Source organism: Cervus canadensis, chromosome 20, assembly GCF_019320065.1.
Source record: "Cervus canadensis isolate Bull #8, Minnesota chromosome 20, ASM1932006v1, whole genome shotgun sequence".
NCBI classification, from domain to species: Eukaryota; Metazoa; Chordata; class Mammalia; order Artiodactyla; family Cervidae; genus Cervus; species Cervus canadensis.
The window spans coordinates 36,697,390-36,718,295 of record NC_057405.1 but is presented as its reverse complement, the minus strand read 5'-3'; the positions used below and the strand labels follow the sequence as shown (position 1 = coordinate 36,718,295).

Below are 20,906 nucleotides of genomic sequence, written 5' to 3'. Positions count from 1 at the left end.
ATCCTGGGATGCCTACAGAGGTCTCTCTTGCAGAAGTTTCCAGACATTCAAAACCCAAATTTTTAAATAAAATTTATTTCAAGATATATCCATTTTTGAGGCTCAGAACATGTAAATCATGTTTATTTTTGTAACTAATCTATTTAACCTTATAGTTGACAAAAGTTTCAAGGTGCTTAAACTTAAACACTTGTGTTCCTTGGAGCAACTGTGTCTCAGAGACAGAGAGACACATTGATGTGGACCAGTCCAGTCCATCTTCATTTAAATTCAATCGCTTGCTTCCTTGAGCTTAAAATGACTTTCTTTCAAACTGAGGTCTATTTTTCCATGGATAATTTTTATGAAAGGTTTTTACAGGTTTTGACCTACAACTATCACTTGTTGAAATGGATCAATTTGATTCCAAACACATGGAGTTTTCACCCCCCTTTCTTTTTTAGGGTCTTTCCCCGATTAAAATATGTACACATTTTCTGTAAGTCTCCAATACTGGAGTTACTGGCATGAAAAATGACTCTGTTCCTTGGAAGGCAGCATTCACTTACAAGTCCCCCAGGTCCTGTAATGTCTAAACCTCCTGTGCCACTTTATATGTCCGCCCCACCCCATGGAGGAGCATGTGCAGGAAAAGCAGACTTCCCTTCCCCCACACATTTCCTCAGTTTATTTACAAAATGTCTTGGAATGAGAATGAGCTGCTTGTGGTTCCTGTGGCTGATTCAGGGATGGTTTCCTCCAGGCAGAGGATGCTGGTCAACTGAATGACCTCTCAGCAGCTAACCCGTGCGCCCCTGTGGTAAGGCTGATTGGGTTTATGTGTACCCCTTCTAACTAAGCCTGTTTTTGCAGTAAAAGACTTTGCAATAATCAAACATCACTGTGAAGACAGACTTAATAATTGAAGGTCCCTCCCACCACCAACAGAAGAGAGGGAGACACAGGAATGCCTTTGCACTCTTGTGCATCAGTCCTACTTCTCTTAGGGTCAGGATGATTTCCTTCTGCATTCCTAAAGGGACAATAAAGATGTTAATATTGTATTTGAATAGAGAATACATTAGAAGAAAAAATCATCCCAAACACCAGCTACATGAGAGATGCCCCTCAGTCAGCAAATTCCATCTGCTCACACACAAGTGTCTATAACTAGTTAATAGTCATTAAAAAAAGGTTTAAAGTTATGAAGATCTCAAGTAAACATGAATCTTCCAAATGTTTGTTTGTATTTGTTCAGACTTGCTAATGAATAGTCTCACCATGCATGTTGGTGACTCTCAGAAATCTTAGAATTCTCAGGAACATGTGTAGTAGCAGCCCTTAGCATGGATTGGTCATGTCTTCACCAAATGTAGATTTCACTTAAGTAAATGAAAGATGAGGACACAAAAACTATGACTTCTCTCCTAATAGATCAAATATTGGACACAACTTATAATAAATATTATTCAATATTATAAATACTTAGTATGATCCACATGGAACAACTGGTAAGGTAAATCACATTTTCACCACTATATCAATTTGAACTGGTAAATATCATGTGAGCAGAAATAATTCAGGAAATCATTGGCAAGGAGTGAAGTGCTAAATAGCTACATAGCTTCAGAGTCAATTTGCTTTGAATCAAAGAGTAAAATTGTGTTTTCTAATACACCAGAGTTTAAAAAAGATATCCTAGAAAGTAATGTTCCTTCTCCAATTAAGTCCCAGTCTATGTTGTCATCCTTATTTGAAAACTTTAGATACATCCACCACATACTTGAAAAGCAAAACTAATATGTACTGATTTCAATGAAAGAGCACAAAATTCTCATCTCTAATTTACTGGGATGCTAGTTCAGTAAGGATACTTCCACTCAATTTATATTGTCTATAAATATTTTGAGGCAGTATATTCTTATTTTTCAAATGCTTGCATTTTTAAAACTTTGAAAGTAAAAACAATGCATGTATGTATTCAAGGGAAACAGCAGATCACAGAAAAGAGAGGGAAAAATTTTGAACTCATTCACCCATTACCACCAAATTGCAAGCTAATAAAAGAACATGTGTATCCTGCCCAGAGAACGTCATTGAGCTTCTATATTTATGATTTAACTGTTATTTTTGTCTTTCTACATTTGTCCCCCCAGTGCATCCTAACGTCAGTCAAGGCTGCCAAGGAGGCTGTGCAACCTGTTCAGATTACAATGGATGTTTGTCATGTAAGCCCAAACTATTTTTTGTTCTGGAAAGAATTGGCATGAAGCAGATTGGAGTGTGTCTCTCTTCATGTCCAAGTGGATATTATGGAACTCGATATCCAGATATAAATAAGTGTACAAGTAAGTGCCTAAACAAAATTATGTTTTTATCTCATCCTTGGGGGATGGCATCACTGACTCGATGGACTTGAGTTTGAGCAAGCTCCGGGAGTTGGTGATGGACAGGGAAGCTTGGCATGCTGCAGTCCACGGCGTCGCAAAGAGTCAGACAGGACTGAGCAACTGAACTGAACTGACTGGGGGGACTTTCCAGATATGAAATGGCCTCTAGCATTTTTGTAATATTCAATGTTAAGTAAATAATAGTCTTTACCTGACAATTAGACTAAGCCATACTTGAACTTAGTCCTCAGGACAGGAAAATTTTCACTACTCTAAAAAATATTCCAGTTTTGAGAGGTGTTTTTTGGGTTGTTTTTTTTTTTCATTGTAAAAAACAAAACTGAGAATGTGATTATTCATTGAACCTGTAGAAAAATATGGCAAGCACCAATGCCGTCTGGGTTCCCACTGCTATCACAGAATCCAAGTATTTAATGACTGAAAGAAGCAATTCAGCTACTCTTGCTTCTAGAAGGATTCCATTACAACAACTGAAATATTGACTTATCAGTTGGAATTAAATGTTGGAAACACTCTCAGATCACTTCTCTTGCAGACCCTGAAAGTCTTCTCTCCACACTGTAGACCCAAGAACCTTTCAAAACATGAATTAGCACACAGCACTTCTCCAGCATACACCACATATGGCCCTGCTTTCCTCTCCAAATTCCCTCCTGTGACTGCCCCTCGACCACTTTGCACAAACTTCACTGGCCTGCTTGCAGAATCCTCTCACCTCAAGGATTTTGAAATCATTGTTCTACACTCCTTGTCTGGTAGTTTAGAGAGCTCTTTGCCCACACCCTCACTTGGCTGGCTCTCTCCCTTCATTTAAGATGCTACTCAGATGTCATCTTCTGAGAGAGGCATTCCATGACCATCTTATCCAAAATAATCAACCTCTTCCCCTTATCTGTCATTTTTCGTATCTTTTTCCTACCTTTTGTGTCTGTCTTAATTTTTTTCCAGAACACGTGTCACTCTGGAATAAGTCCGAAACAGACTGCCTAGTTTCAAAGACCACTCTGTTCCATGGTCTTGAGTTAATTACACAATCTTTTTGAGCCATAGTTCCCTTATTTATAAAATGAGAGATCATAGGGGCTACCTCACTAGGTTGTTGTTAGGTTTAAATGACTTAATATTGTAAAATATTTGTAGCAGTGTGTGACCCACGGTAATCACCATATAAGGGTCAGCTATCATTATTGATCACATCTCCCTTCTTAGAATATAAGCATCATGAAGTAAGACTTTATCTCTCCTTTGTATGCTGTTGTCAACCTGTATCCAGAATGGTGCTTGGCACACAGTGGGCAGTCAAATATTTGGTGAATGAACAAAGAAATCTCAAGAGCAGCATGAAGGCAATATCGTAGTACATTTCATGAAAGTTCTAATAAGACATTTTTACTATCATTTAATAGAAGTAGACATGTAGTCTTATATAACCTTCTTGTCAAAAATTTTTTCACAAGGCAATAAGAACAACAATTTTGAAATCAATGACTGATGTATATCAACTAAATGATTGTGGAGGAATCTTGAATTCTGTTTGGCAAAATAGTTTTGAGGCTGTGTGTTTAACACACAAGTTGCAGGTGCCAGTGTTGTAAGCATACAGAACTGGACCCACAAAAAATAGTTAACTCACAATAATGGAAGTATATTTCTCTTTTCTTTTTTTGTTTTCAGAATGCAAAGCTGACTGTGATACCTGTTTCAACAAAAATTTCTGCACAAAGTGTAAAAGTGGATTTTACTTACACCTTGGAAAGTGCCTTGACAATTGCCCAGAAGGGTTGGAAGCCAATAACCACACCATGGAGTGCGTCAGTATTGGTGAGGACTTAGGAGGTTTGAGAAACATCAGAGCTGATAACGTCAGTCTCCGTGGAAGTACTGCTCAGAGTCCTGCCTCACAAGAACCTGAGGGGTTCCTCTTAGAGGCTCACTCCCTTCTTTACAAAGATAACATCTTAATGGGCCTCAGCATGTATTACAGTAAATTTAACACCTTGTGGATGCCCCATTATTTCTTAGGAACTGTCGATAACTGTTTCAACTATTGTGATCATTATAGGCTTATTTTGTTTCATTATTTAATGAAGTTTTACTTATAGCAATTTATAGGTATACACACACATATTTCCATATAAATATATATATGCATGTGTGTATGTGTGTGTTACAAATTTAATCTTGAACTACATTTCCACCTTAGGTTAAGAGTTTCCACCTAGGTCTAATGTCAACCAGTGACCAAAGTTATTTTCCAAAAGGAGGAAACATATTCTCTGGATCCAGCCCATTAATACTCAGTAAATGGATCAAAGATTTAAAGAACTGGATATGATAAATGTTTTTTAAAAAATCACACTTTTTTCTCTCATACTACTTACTTTGCTGGAATTCTCTGCTTACACAGGTATTCAGAGACAAGAAGAGGATTTTGGACTTACTCAAACTGACAGAAGGACACAGTCCCAGGGTCTGATTAATTGCAGGCTGAGTTTCCTGGAGGGGAGGTTCCTCAGACAAGTTGTTTGTCTAAATAACGGATCACTGTCAGGCTATATTTTCCCCCTTTTAAATGGTGTGCAGCTACTACAGCTACAAGTTTGATGAACAGTTGGGGAGCAGATGCTCAACCAAATGGGGAAACAGCATACTAAATCTCAAAATCCCCTGGGCAAGGGCTGCAAGACCCTTTGATGCTGCAGTGATGTTGGCATATGCACACAAATGTCCCCTTGATTCAGTACAAGATAGTCTCCAGGACACCCCTGGGGTCCCCACAGACAGATCCATTAGAATATAAAATACTGGAGTAATAACTCTAAAGTGGCCCTTCAACCATTTCAGGTCCATATGAGACTTTTGTTTCTAAACAAAGTTTGTGTAAGAATGAAACAAATAGATGATATTTTAAAGATAATTTCAGAAGCATCTGGGAAACAACTTTCCTGAAACAGCGCATGGCTCAATTTGGTTGAGTCTTTATTTTTTTCCCTCTAGTCAATAAAAACAGAAAAATAACTTAGAAATAGAGGAAAAGATACATGAGAAAGCACTTCACATTCATCTCTCTGTAGGTCCTGAGGGCTGATGATTAGAGGTAATAACTTCCAAACTGTGGAGAAAATAGGAAACAGTTCTGTGGAATATTCAAGGACAGAAATTCAGAATGAGTTGCAGAAAGTTAGTGGTGTTGCTCTACCTAGGAAAGGGGTGAATGTTTAGACTTTATCAGTTGTAGAAGGGGTAGCATCAGTCCTTCAAAGGCCATTTATCTTAATGCTTATCAGATGGAGCATTTAACATCTGAAACTGTGGGGTTGGCTATTAAAGCTTCCTGGTAATTTATGCAAAGTAATTTAGATAAAGATTGGTATCACAATTAAATTTAAGAAATGTATATATTTTAGAATAGGGGTTAGCAGTCTAAAAACCATTTAGTGTATCTGACTCCTTGAATAGATCAGTGTAAATCAGGAGTCCCCAACTTCTGGGATCTAATGCCTGATGATCTGAAGTGGCACTGATGTAATAATAATAGGAATAAAGTTCAAAAAAAAAAATGTGATGCACTTGAATCATCCCAAAACCATCCCCTAACCCCTGGTCCATGGAAAAATTGTCTTTCATGAAATAGATCCCTGGTGCCAAAAAGGTTGGGGACTGCTGGAATTGACCTCAGACATAGAAATAGGCAAATCAACTGCTTTAGTTCTCGGCTGGCTTTTGTTGCTTGCTCCCTAAAGGATGCCTCCCATTGCATGGTATCTGGCCTACAAGCAGTGTATTGGCCATGCCGTCGGTTTGCCTCAGAATTTCATGAAAAATGGTGACCTGCTTGATGACCACAAAGAACTGTTAAAGGCTGTTCCTTTAACAAATCTGAAAACTAGAACCCAGTGAGCTGAAACAGTGATCCCAAGGACACAATGTGAGTTATTGTCAGTGCTATAATTAGTACCTCGACTCTAGCTCTCTAGGACAGAGGTTGAAGGATGTGTCTCTCCCTTTGCTAAAATCTATACCATATGACTGTGTCTTACCCAGATTTTAAATTGAGAGAGCATGTCATAAACCGAGAAAACACTACCCTCATACAGAGCTAGGGTGAAAGACTTAACATCATAATATATCCACTTCTCATGGTTTGCAGGTCAAATTAAGCAAAAATGTCAAATGAACCCAACTTTTTAGTAGACCTGTTACTTCCACTTTGTGCTCCAAATATTTGTCTCCTTTCTGCACTGTCATTCTGCCATTGTCATTGCTCTTCTTAGAGAGCTGGTGTTCAAGTAGTCATAGAAGGAAAGTACCTAGCTCCAAACAGTGAGTAGCGAAGTATATGGCCTTGCTACATTCCCTCTGGAGCTATGCAGTCAGACAACAAGAATGAGAAGTGAATAATGTTGTAAGACCATTACTAGTGAAACATTCAGTTGAACTTTTCTCCATTTCAAGAATTCCTTTTACAGCATTCCAGGCTGATGATCAACCACATCATGACCACTTCCGGGGACTAGAAGCTAATTACATTTTTGAGACACTTGTTTCACTATTGAACAGTAAAATGTTTCCAATGTTAAGATTATTCTTAATGCAGAAGATAGAAGAAAGGCAGAGTTGAGCAGTTCTGTTTTTTTCCTTAATTACCTCTTAACCAAATAGTGCCCCAGACCTACACTGTTCATTTAATAACCTGTTCAGTTCAGTTCAGTTCAGTCGCTCAGTCGTGTCCGACTCTTTGCGACCCCATGAATCGCAGCACGCCAGGCCTCCTGTAATGACCTGAATATTACTTAAATCACCCTTTTTGTTGTCTTTACATGTTCAACAAAGTTGCCATTTTTTTCTAAAAATATTTTTTTGCACATAAACATTAAAGGCTCATTCCTTCTTCTCTCAATACTTTTTAACTGTCTTGTCATGTTAGAGCCCTTTATCGTCTGAACTTGTTTGTTTTGAATATTTTTCCTCCTCCTTCTTCAATGGAATAATATAAGGTTGTCAGTAAAATTTCATTTTTAGAACCATTCATCATCTGACTGAAGCTACCTATGTGGTAATTTTTTAAATCTGTTTCTCTGAAGTTTAGATATGCTTTTTCCCAGAGCATCTTTGCTCTTATAAAAAACCTCTAAAGTTTGGGTCATTTCCACATCATATAATTTTTTTTCTAATTTAGTACTCATAGTTCTAGCATTAAATGAATACTGGACAAAGTTACAGCTCACAAACTGGATTTTTTTTTTTCCATTTACTTTCTTGGAGGTATTTTTATTGTTGTGTACTAAAGCTCCCCTACGTTTTAATGACTAATATTGGGATCAGAGATATGACCTTAACTGGCAAGAGATTATGATGTCATTAAGTGATCTGGTTGCTCTATTCTCTAGCCAGTATTGTAACAATATAGCTGAGCATGAAGACTCTTTTGAAAGTGGCTCAATAAAGTTCATTTAAGTTCATAGAAACTTAAACTCACACCCATTTCCACTCATCTCTGTGTTGCACTCAGATAGCTGAAAGTGACTGAAAAAAGCATGTGGGGAAAAAAATGTATTATGAATGGTTTTAAATTTCTAAAACATTTAAGTTATATTTCTTGAGATTGTATGAAAAATAGTATTCTGCTCTGAAATAAGGATTCTTTACATAAGAAGCCAGCAAAAAAGGTTACTGGGAATTTGTTTTTGTAGAAAGAGAGTCTTATATCATCTGAAAGGGTTACTGTTGCAAGTCATTTAGTTGTTGTAAGTCAAGAAGTTTTATGAACATAAATATAAGAATATAACCTTGCAGGTACATATTTTTATAAGTGTAAAGATCTGTTATAGGAGAGACCTTGGAAAGCCAAGATTGAAAAGATTGATACATACAGAAAAAGGGAAAAAATTCTACAAAAGAAGCTTTAGAAAAGGATATTAATTCATCCTAGAAACAAGCCAGTCAAGTGAATTCTAGAAGCAGTTAATCGGCTGAAATTGACCTGGAATTCACTTAAAATAGACACTGCTATGCCTGATCTATACCAAATAATAATTGGCAATATTACAGTACCCAACAGCACATGAAGCAGCAAAGGCAATGAGTTGTAGGCCAAAGACCTGGATTCATCTTTTGCTTAACCATTGTCTCGTATAGAAGTTCTCAAAGTGTGTTCTCAGTACCTGCAAATCTGTATCACCTGTGTCATAAAAAATGCAAATCCCAGGCCCCACCTAAGGCAATTGAATCAGAAACTCAGGGTTGGGACAGGTCCAACATTGTTTTAGCAAGCCCTCACTGAAGGTGATCCTGTTGCACAGTGACTTTGAGAATCAATTCTTGAGAATGACTAACATAGCAAGCTATGGTCAGTCAATTCAGTTCAGTTGCCCAGTCATGTCTGACTCTGCGACCCCATGGACTGCAGCACGCCAGGCTTCCCTGTCCTTCACCAACTACCGGAGCTTGCTCAAACTCAATGTCCATCTAGTCGGTGATGCCATCCAACCATCTAATCCTCTGTTATCCCCTTCTCCTCCTGCCTTCAATCTTTCCCAGCATCAGGGTCTTTTCCAATGAGTCAGTTCTTCTCATCAGGTGGCCAAAGTACTGGAGTTTCAGCTTCAGCATCAGTCCTTCCAATGAATATTCAGGGTTGATTTCCTTTAGGATTGACTGGTTTGATCTCCTTGCAGTCCAAGGGACTCTCAAGAATCTTCTCCAACACCACAGTTTAAAAGCATCAATTCATTGGTGCTCAGCTTTCTTTATAGTCCAACTCTCACATTCATACATGACTACTGAAAAAAACCATAGCTTTGACTAGACTGACATTTGTTGGCAAAGTAATGTCTCTGCTTTTTGATTTGCTTTCTAGGTTGATCGTAGCTTTTCTTTGAAGGAGCAAGAGTCTTTTAATTTCTTGGCTGCAGTCATCATCTGGTTAGGATCAATCAATAGTCTTAGCAGAGCTTCCCTGGTTGCTCGGTGGTAAAGAATCTTCCTGCCAATGCAGGAGATGCAGGTTTGATCCCTGATCCAGGAAGATCCCATGTATCACGGAGCAACTAAACCCATGTGTCACAGCTATTGAGCCTGTACCCTAGAGCCGGGAGCTGCAATTACTGAGTCCTGTGCCACAACTCCGGAAGCCCGTGTGCCCTTAGAGCCCATGCTCCACAACAAGATAAGTCACTCCAATGAGAAGCCCATGCACCACAACTAGAGTAGCTCCAGCTCACTGAAACAAGAGAAAGCCCCCAAGCATCAATGAAGACCCAGCATAGCCATCAACAAATAAATAAATTGTAGCGGTGCTCTAGAAATTATAAAGCATTGGTTACTCATGAGTAATTACACTAATGCCTGAGTTAAAATCTACAGTGAAAAGTAAACCCAATGCAAGAGTGAGTTTACCTGGTAATAGGAGGATTAAAAAGGGGGAAAACATTCAATTCCTGCCTTTCCCTTTTTCCTTAAGTCATCTTGCCCAATTTCGTTCTGCAGGATTTCTGCTCAGAATTTGGGCAAGTACTGATGGAAGCAAGCCTTTTTGTTTATTTAACAATTGTGAAACTATGTGTGAGTGAACTGAGGCTGTTTCTGGTGTCCTGTTTCAGTGCACTGTGAGGCCAGTGAATGGAGCCCTTGGAGTCCATGCACGAAGAAAGGAAAAACATGCGGCTTCAAAAGAGGAACTGAAACACGGGTCCGAGAAATAATACAGCATCCGTCAGCAAAGGGTAACCTGTGTCCCCCCACCAGTGAGTCAAGGAAGTGTACAGTCCAAAGGAAGAAGTGTCCGAAGGGAGAACGAGGTACAGTCATAGTAACAACATGTGCTCGGTTGGATCCACGTGATTTGATGCAAATTTCACTGTTTCTTAGGGAACATTTAGTATGATCACTCATGTCTAAAAACGTCTAAAATGTGTACCAAAGAATATGTTGGTTGCAAAGTACAGAATCTTGAGGTGGTGATTCTTAAAAATGGAGCTTGATATCAGAACTTTACACACAAGTGTGCTAAATGAATCCTGGAGAAGGAGCTGCATTATAATGCATCTATGTCTATATCTTCCTTTGGGCCATTATCTTTCCTATCATGCACCTTCCTAGTACCTGGAAAACTCATGGGAAGCCTCAGAAATGCAAAGTCTAACAGCATTTGGTACACACATGAGAATGGTAAATACCAGCCATCAACTTACTCCTTTTTTCATTTCCTACAAATCAAAGTAGTGCAATTAGGTGTTAAGCTTTTATAGCAAAACATGTTTTAAAAGTTATATATTTTATTAGCATAATACAAGCATTAATGACAATTGATCTCCAGATTGTTTTCATATTACACTAACTTTATATATCAGATTATAGAACCTACCAAACCAATATTAAATAACTCTGTGTAAGGGCTTGTTCTGAAGTCTTGTTAGGGCCAAAGAAAACTCATTTATCATTTAATATGATGCTTTCTGGTGATTAAACATCTATCTAGAAGATTTACTGTTGTTGACTTAAAATATAATTTTTCCATCTTTCTTTCTTATCCCCAGCACCACTGCCTACAAATATGCTATGTACCTATTGGTAGTAATCTGCTGAGTCTATAAATGATCCTTTCAATTAATTAATTGAAAAAATTAATGCAGCCAAGCTACAGCTTGGCTGACTCTATAGTTGAACTTCCTTTGCTTATTTCATTCATTCATCATTTTATTGAATTTGTACTTTATAGCCACACATAGTGCTAAGCACTTGGGATTCTCAACTAAATAGGGTACCATCTCTATTCTGAAGTTACACTCAGAGTCCAGCAGAGGGTTAAGATAAGTTTAAGCAGATAATCATAGTATCACATATGAAGGGAGACTTGGTGTGTGAAAAAAACTCAATGGAAACACAGAAGAGAGTGCTGTGAAACTTTAACTTTGCTCATGCAAGAAAGAACTTGGGTCACCCATCCTCAGCAGTGTCCTCACTGTACCAAAAGACCAAGCTGACCGTCATCAGGATGGGTGCAGCCTGCCATGGCCATTAGTAATCAAGTAGTTAATGTGACAGACTTCTTGAATACATGGATTATTTTAAAGGAAATTTCAAACTTTTGTGAATTTATAGGAGGCTTTGATTAAAATTAAGTTTAAGGAATGAAAGTTGGCTAGTGAAAAAGGTCTTTCTGACATTTGTTACCAATTAATTTAAAACATCTTAGATTTTAAAAGTTGGATTTGGAAATCAAATATTTCATCACTCTTACTTGTTGGTAAGCTCCCATAGCCGTACATTTACTTATGTTTACTAAATTTTCTTGAAATTTAATGATTCACAGGTGGTCTTTGTTCATATTATTCTTTGCACAAAGATTCTACATTACTAATCAGTATTTAGTGTACTTTGCTTTTAAAATATAAGTGAAGAAAATCTCATCCAATAGATAAATTATAATACTAATTACATTTTATTTCTTTTTTTGAGAAAGTAGTCTTCTAATACATTTTGCTAGCACTGACTTAAACATTAACTTTGAAAAATGTTAGGTTTTAGACTAGCAGCAAGTAAAATAAATGCCATAAGAAGTTTAAAATAATAACCTGTAACATAAGCTTGACTTAAAGTTTCTTTCTGGTCTTTTTCTTCCCTTCTAAGTAGGATACCATGACATTTTATGTTTACAATGAGAACTGTATACAAATAGAAAATTTTAGGTGCTTTATTCTTTTCCAAATTTGATAATCAATAGACTACCGAGTAGAAAGTGTGAATTACATGTATAATTATGTTCAAGATTCAATTCCATTTTTAATTTTCACTCATGTTTTTATATGTCTGTCAAAAGTATTTTCTCAATTAGCCTATCTAGAAATTTAAGATAGGAAGGAAACCACTTTTCTCTTCTTTCCTTAACTTCTCTAATCTATTGATTTTCTTAACTTCTCTTAATAATAACTCAAATGTCAAATAAATATCTATTTGAATATGAAGAAACCAAATAGAAAAGTCATTATGACTTCTGAACTTGCCACTCTAGCAAATATCACATCAAAATCATACTTCTACCCAGAGTCTTCTCATTTATATTGTATATCTCAGAGCTGTACAATAAAGTGATAAATATAAACACAATAAAGTGATGACGATATGATTTTTCCTATCACTAGAATAGCTGTTACTTTAGCTGCACCTAAATGCTTGTAGATTTATAAAATAACATCTTCTAGGTTCGTGGCTGAGCATTTCCATATGAGTAAGCTAAAAGATAAGATTTTATAAACCAAAATTTAGCCTGAAAATCTTGAATTTAAATTTACATCTATCATCCCTGCCTAAGAGGTTAACAATAGACAGAGGTAGATAATTCTTATTTGGAAAAGGTATGGAGCATGTGTTCAGGATTTTTTCTGCTGTGTTGTAATTGCCAAAGGCAAGGTCTCCAGGGAAGAATGATAAGATCCAGAAATCACTTTTCAAAATGTACACAAAGAAGAAGCTGAATAAGAGGAACTAGATTTTAGTAACAGAATGGATTACTCTGGTTGTGAGATGGATATTTATACACATGAAATTTTCACATATATATATGAAAAATTGGTTGCAAAATCTTACACATACACACATTTTTCTTACTGATATTCTTCTCATGCTTAGAATAATTATCATAAATTAATCCAAGGCAATAAATGTCTTTTCTGTAGCCCCAAATCTAAACTTTTCTCTGATATACTACTTGCTTGCACATTTAAGATTGTTTCCTTTTACCTGACATGCAGCCTTTTAATCACTCTTAACTTCATCAATTATAATCTTTTATAAGAAGTTATTACCATTGCAATAGTTTCTAGTTGAGTCTATCTCAACTGAATTATGTATATCTGAAATGTCACAGATATGTAACATGTATTTTTAAGAGATTATGAAGGCTAACACATATGCTAGTATCACATATGCCTTAAAACAAAATATTTGAAATTGAGATAAGCAAGGAAAAAACGCACTTTTAATAATTTCCAAATTATGCTTATTAACTCTTTTGATATATTGGGTGTAACCATCTTAGATAAGGGGAAGTGAAGCAGAGCAGGGAAGTATATATATGTTTGCATTTGCAAAAGCATGAATTTTTTGTTTGTTTGGAGTGGAAGGTAGATGCAAAGAAGAGAAGATCACCAAAATGTTTCCCATTCATATGTAGATTCCTTTAATTAACTGAAGAGAATTTCCGATAGATACTGGGTTTTGAACAAATTTACAAAGAATGAAAGAAATTTTGTCCTTTGGTGAATTGCATGAACAAGATCCTAATTAATTACATGTAGTACACTGTCTTGGGATAGAAAGGAGAGAGAAGAACAGAGTCATGGAAAAAATGGGGACAGGGTCTACTTTCTTGGTGTAAAGAAAGAAATAGCACCCTTCTTGGCAGAGAAGGAGAAAAGGAATCTGTTAAAATATAAATAAGTGAAAATATCCAGACATTTCCAGGGAAGAAACAAGCACAGGAATTATTGCATTATTTGAACGTACTGTAGGTCACCTTATGTGCCTTCCCAAAATTAAGTCCAGTTGTAAAATTCTACTAGATTTTACATAGAAGAAAAGTGTTGTATGTTAACTTACAAACTGTTATTAATCATGTTTTTAAATACCAGTATTATACACATGCATTATATTTATCATGAGTGCTATATTTAAAATTACAGCAAATTTAGTTTTAAAAAAAGGAAGCAAATAAAAAGTGAATCTACTTTGTTCCCAGGTTTGCGCCTCTGTCCTCTGGTTTACTTCTTAAAATATTTGTAACAACCACTCCAGTGATGAAGAGTTGAGTTTTCTACAGGAAGGATTCATATTAAAAATTCATTCAAATTCAAAACAAGACATTTAGCCAAAATTTTTGGAATCGTTCTCAAAATCCAAATAGAAGGCTTCATTAGCTCAAAATTGTAGGATGCCAACTGGCTTAGAGAATTTCGATGATGTCCTCTCACCACCTTCCCCTCGTGGAGGAAGACCAGCTGGCCTGCAGACACTCCTGTTTAAGCATTGGAGGGTGGGTGCACTCTGCTCTTTCCCTGCACACAGTCGGTACGCTGGCCCTTTGACATGTCAGAGAAAATTCCACAAAGTAGAGAGCTGAGATAAGGATGGCATTAAAGACTGGATTACAGCCAGTCGTGAGTCTGCTCCCCAGTGTATACATCTTCTTGTCAGAGTTAGAGGAGGAGGATGCTACAGGCATCTAGGGGGCAAGGCTGCTAAATATCTTACAATGCATAAGACAGCCCCCTACATCAAAAATTATCTGCCAGTTTAGTCCATCCTAAAGGAGATCAGTCCTGGGTGTTCATTGGAAGGACTGATGCTGAAGCTGAAACTCCAATACTTTGGCCACCTGATGCGAAGAGCTGACTCATTGGAAAAGACCCTGATGCTGGGAAAGATTGAGGGCAGGAGGAGAGGGGGACAACAGAGGATGAGATGGTTGGATGGCATCACTGACTCGGTGGACATGGGTTTGGGTGGACTCAGGGAGTTGGTGATGGACAGGGAGGCCTGGCGTGCTGTGGTTCATGGGGTCGCAAAGAGTCAGACATGACTGAGTGATTGAACTGAACTGTGCCAAAGAGGAGAAACCCTGGGGTAAACTCAACCGTTTCTCTTTGTGATCCTTCTTTAGGGTCTAGTCAGCCCCTTACCTGAATGGTTTTTTGTTGAGATTCTGTGAAGAACCAATGTAAGTTTTCATTCAACCAAGGCAAGGTTTCATTGCCACCAGTGGAAACCTGTGCGCGGTGCAAACCTTTGGTAACAAGAACAATTTGGTGGAACAGAGGGGAAATTTTTGCCACCCAATTTCCCTGGTGGCTCAGACCATAAAGAATCTGCCTGCAATGCAGAAGAGCCAGGTTCAACCCCTGGATTTCAAAGATCCCCTGGAGAAGGGAATGGCAACCCACTTCAGTATTCTTGCCTGGAGAATTCCAGGGACAGAGGAGCCTGGTGGGCTACAAGTCCATGGGGTTGCAAAGAGTCAGACACAACTGAGTGACTTTCACTTTGAATTTAAGATATTCCAATACCATACAAAAAGATTTAGCTATGTTTAAAGCCTCTAAGAAAAGTAATCTATTGCAAATATATAATGCCTTTCACTCTGAGATGTGGTCCTTAATATAAATCTGTGGCCTTTCTCTTAAAGGCTAAACCCAGCTTTTCATTTAATGTCCCCAGTGGAGATGCCTGTCATTTGTTTGGTAAAATTTGTTTAGCTCATTTTTTTTTTTTGGCTGCACTGGATCTCTGTTGCTACACATGCTTTCTCTAGTTGCGGCAAGTGGGGTCTACCGTTTGCAGTGCGCTGGCTTCCTGCTGTGGCGGCTTCTCTTGTTGCGGAGAACAAGCTCTAGGTGGGCAGGCTTCAGTGGTGGCAGCGTGTGTGCTCAGGAGTTCCAGCTCAGTCGTTGTGATGCGTGAGCTCAGGCGCCCCACGGCATGTGGGATCCTCCCAGCCCAGGGATCAAACTCGTGTCCTCTGCACTGGCAGGAGCATTCCCAACCACTGGACCACAGTAAAGCCCCATCGCTCTGTCTTCACCAAGACTAATTATGTGACTGTAGTCATCTCTGTTTCTCAATACTTTCCTGTCTATTCGGTTAAACCATATGCAACTGCCATTTTCTTGCTTATAAATGTGTGTGTGTTAGTTGTGTCTGACTCTTTGCAACCCCATGGACGGTAGCCTGCCAGGCTTCTCTGTCCATGGGTTTCTCCAGGCAAGAATACTGGAGTGGGTTGCCATTTCCTTTTCCAGGGGATCTTCCAGACCCAGGGATCAAACCCAGGTCTCCTGCATGGGAGGCAGATTCTTTACCATCTAAGCTACCAGGGACCGACTCGTACTTTGCTTGTCAGTGGTCAAATATTAACAATTTCATGGGCTTCTCTAGTGGTTCAATTTCTCAGCTTCTCTAGAATCTGCCTGCAGTGCAGGAGACCTGGGTTCAACTCCCAGTCGGGAAGATCCCCTGGAGAAGGAAATGGCAACCCACTCCAGTATTCCTGCCTGGAGAATTCCATGGACAGAGGAGCCAGGCAGGGTGCAGTCCATGGGATCACAAAGAATCAGACCTGACTGTGCGACTTTCACTTTCACTAGAGTTCAACCTAATACTTCAAATTCTAAAAATTCTCTAAATTCTATAAATACTCAAACGAGACTTAGAGTACCATTGTTACTGACTAAAAGATTACAGTTTGTATATGCTATCACCAAATACAAATTTTGAGCTTTTAATATTAATACAGGTGTGCTGCTGTTACTGATCTCTAAAGACCACATAAAAACATGGCTCATCTAGTCCATTTCAGTCACGTTCACTCATGGCCTACGCACTGATTTATCTGATTATGTATTTTTTCCTTCACTATGTCACTCAACTCTTACTCCTCTCTTTCCCGCCAATTCCAACCTAATCTTTGAAACATTAAATCAACTTGCAAATTCCACAGCTCTGTGTCCAAATTTATTATCCATATGGTTAAAAGAGTGTTATTGCATCTGTGATAGGCCCCAGCTTCTCTCATGGATTCCTCTGACATTGACATTACAATGGCAGGATCTTTGTAGGCATTCTCTCTTGCCCAGGTTTGTGGGTTGAAGAGCATGCTAAGATCCTTTATATGTGTACAGTTTACTCCCCTCTGTAATAATGGAACTGAAGGGTCACATCCAGTACCTAGAAAGATTTTGGAAAAAAGTTAAATGACAGTTATTAGATTTCTTGCTTTGAACACACTTTACAAGGTCATTGTATGTTCTTAAACTTCTGTTAATGAAAAAGTTCTGCAGAAGATGCCTTTCATTTCATGTTTTGCAATCCCAGGTACTATACTATTTTTTATAATTTAGCCAATAGTTATTATCTCATTAAAATTAATGCCAAGTTTGTACCATTCCATTTTTGTAGGTTCTCTTAAGATTTGAGGGCTATTCACAATAGACATTATTCACAGTAGACATTATTCACAGTGTGAAATACTTAAGTATTAGTATTATCTGTGCAGTCTCTGCTGGTAGAAGAATCATTTTTAGGCTTCACCAGTGTGTTGGTACATACACTACAGCATCTCTATTCTAAAATTATTTTTACAATAAATCTTTATAGCAAATTATTTTTTGCAAATGCCTATATTTTCTGAGATTTCCTTTTTTTTTTTTTTTTTTTTTAATAAATATCTAATGCTTTCCACCCATTGGTGTGTATAACATAGTGCACATTGGTCAGGATGTTGAATCAACTAGTAGCGATAGTATACAAAGCCTTCTTCAGCCCCTAACCAAGCAATGATCTTGACATTGTTTACATCCTGTGCATTGGGATGAAATTGTTGCAGTTAGTTTTTGCTGCATAAGAAATAACCCCCAAACATACAGGCTTAAAACAATAAATGTGGATGGGCAATGTGGGCTGGGATCCACTGTGCAATTCTGGCTGGCTTCTAATGTGGTAAACTGGTTGAGGACAGAGGAAACTGCTATTTCTATCATCCTCAAGGTGGCCAGGAATTCTATAATGTTCTAAGAGGATGAGAAGCAGTCCTCTTGAGTATGTGCTGAGAACTGGCATAATTTTATTTCCACCATGTTTTGTTAGTCTATGCAAGTTACAAGGCCAGTCCTAATTCAAGAGTTAAAGAAATAGATTTCCCCTCTTGCAGGGAGAAGCCCCCAGTACTTTGCTATTTGCTCTGCATATACAGGGATGAATGCAGAACTGTAGCTGTTTTTTTCCATCTACCACAGAGGTCATTCTCTTGTTTGTAGTTAGATGAGTGTGACCGCTCTTTTATTCAGCGTTCTCTTCCTGTCTAAGGTAATGTCTCTTCCTGTGTAAAAACACACTCAGCGGTTGATACAGGCGATAGTGTATAGGAGATTATTTCTATTGTACTTTCCAATTTGTAAAGGGAAGAGTAGGAATATTAATAATAATTTTTTAAAAAGCCAGTCAAGAAACCCTCATACACTCAACAAGTCTCTGTTAAAACACCAGCTTTATGCTAGGCACTTTACGGTGCTGAAGATATATTGGGTTGGCCAAAACATTCGTTCACATTTTTCCACACCCTCTTACAGAAAAACCCGAACGAACGTTTTGGCCAACCCAATAACAGTGCACAGGAAAGACAGAAGTCCCGGCTATCATGAATCTCTTTTTCTAACTATTAGTGTGTTTATGCGTGTGTGCTAAATCGCTTCAGTCGTGTCCTACTCTTTGCGACCCCGTGGACTGTAGCCCGCCAGGCTCCTCTGCCCATGGGACTCTTCAGGCAAGAATACTGGAGTGGGTTGCCAATTCCTCCTCCAGGGGATCTTCCCACCCAGGAATCAAACCCATGTCTCTTATGTTTCCTCCACAGGAGGATAGGGGGTTCTTTACCACTGAACCACTGGGAAAGCCCGTCATGGTTTATATCGGGCCACAGAGCAAAGACCATCAATGATCAGCTCACTTGTAGCATCCAATTGTGTGGACAGTTTTCATAGTGATTTGTTCTGTCAGTAGCTGCAGTTTCATTAGTTTGTGTTTACAAAAACATTTGTTTATGCTGGCAAAAACGAACTCTCTCTGCCTGCTTTTCTTTTTGGTCTCCAGGCAAATCTTTTTCTCTGTGACCACCATGCCGATGTGCTAATGTGTGTTTGTGAGATGACTGAGTAGGGTTAAAGGTACAGCTTGTAGCTGTGGAACAGAGCTGAGTTAATGGGCCCTTTGGAGAAATGACCCTGAGACCTTGGCTTCATGTGCAGCCTGTTCCAGCCAGCTGAGATCCCTGCCAGTGAAGAGGGTTCCCTAGAGAGAGCCTCAGAGAGCATCAGCATAAATTTAAATTCTGGACCCCCAAGTATAGTTTCCAAAAGGGCCTTCTTGTCCTTTGCTAATTACAAAGTAAACATTTCTCCAGCAAAAAAGACACTTCCTCCTTTCATGCTGCTGTCCTCCTTCCCACCTCCCAAACACAGTCACTCCTTGAAACTGCTGGTGTTGCTGAAACCTCTTTGGCAAAGAAATCACCTTACATTTGAAGGCACAAAAGAATTATTATTTCCATAGATCATTATCTTGTTCCCTTTTTTTATCTACTCCTGTAACTTCTTCATAGAAGCATTATAGACTAACTTTGTAGATTGTTAACAGCCTGACAGAAAAGACTAGTTACCTCCATCCACCCGCCTCCCAAGAGGCCAATACAACCAAAGTTATAACACCAAGCCAATACAACCAGGTTACAATAAAATTCCCTGACCTCATTGAAACAGAAACATTCTCAAACTTGTTTACATTAAAACCCTATCATTTTTAGCATCATGAAATGGAAAGATCACTTGAATGGTTTCACTCTCATACATTGCTCTCAAAGCAGACCCCCAAATAGATTATGGTGTACTTTTGTACTAAAGGACAAACCCAAGCATAAAATTTCTAGTGCAGTGGCTGGTACCGGTGGGCTATTATCAGTAATAGGTGCAAAATGGGTAGAAATTTTTCAAAACCCATCATTCTACTAAGTTTCTGCTCTCTTTCACATGAACGTCACTTTTATTTTCTTTTCGATTTGTTTTTTCCTTTTGCTTAAAGCACCTCATACTTCATGTCCTAAATCGGAAATGTTTTCTATCACTTTTCTTACTGTTTTTAAGTTTCTTTAAAAGATTATTTGCAAATGTTGTAATTATTAACAGTAAAACAGTTTGTCAGAGTATTTATCCTTCACTGATAGTCCTTTTTCACCGAACTCACTGTTACCCTCTGTGTATTCACTAGGATATTTAAAAATGACAGATTTCAAATTACCTTAAGCAGAAAGGAACCTATTGGCTGAAAACACAGCTTGCTCTAAGTGCTCAAAGGATATCAATGGATACATCGTCTTTCCTCCTTCTTGCTATTTCAGTTCATCCTGCCTCTGTTTGTGTTTGTTTATTGGCATTGTTCTCCCCTGCTACAGGGAGACTGTCTCTACTCACAGGGAAAGCTTGGCTGGGGACGCCCTAACTCTGCATCCAGGTTGCTCTCAGTCCAAAAGGATAGTAAGCTCTCTCTTTCAGCGTCCATTCATCCAATCACATGGAAGATGCAAATTGACCCTGCTTGACTCATGTGTCTGCCCTTGAACCCATCACTGTGGCAGAGGAAATGGAGTGCTTGATTGGTCTGCCTCAGTCACATGCCCACTGCTGAAGCCAAGGGACACACGGGCCATTTTGAGTGGCAGTTCCATGTAGAAATAAGAGTGCTAGGCTGAAGAAACAACAGATGCACATGATACTCTTCCAAAAAAACAAAAAGCTCAAAATTAAGAAGTTTTTTACTCTTCTATAGGGTAAAAAAAAAATATTAGTCGCTCAGCCGTGTCTGACTCTTTGCAACCCAATAGACCGTAGCCCTCCAGGCTCCTCTGTCCATGGAATTCCTCCAGGCAAGAATACTGGAGTGGGTAACCATTCCTTTCTCTAAGGGATCTTCCTGACA

At 38.4% G+C, this 20,906-nt stretch overlaps 1 protein-coding gene across 1 annotated transcript in view; it reads left to right on the top strand.

The window, feature by feature from the left end:
• Positions 1–20,906, top strand: part of RSPO3 (R-spondin 3) — a 93,009-nt gene that overhangs the window by 36,285 nt on the left and 35,818 nt on the right. The window contains exons 2-4 of the mRNA XM_043439134.1: positions 2,136–2,327; positions 4,065–4,211; positions 9,992–10,189. Coding sequence (XP_043295069.1) covers positions 2,136–2,327; positions 4,065–4,211; positions 9,992–10,189 — 537 coding nt within the window. The remainder of the gene's footprint in view (positions 1–2,135; positions 2,328–4,064; positions 4,212–9,991; positions 10,190–20,906) is intronic.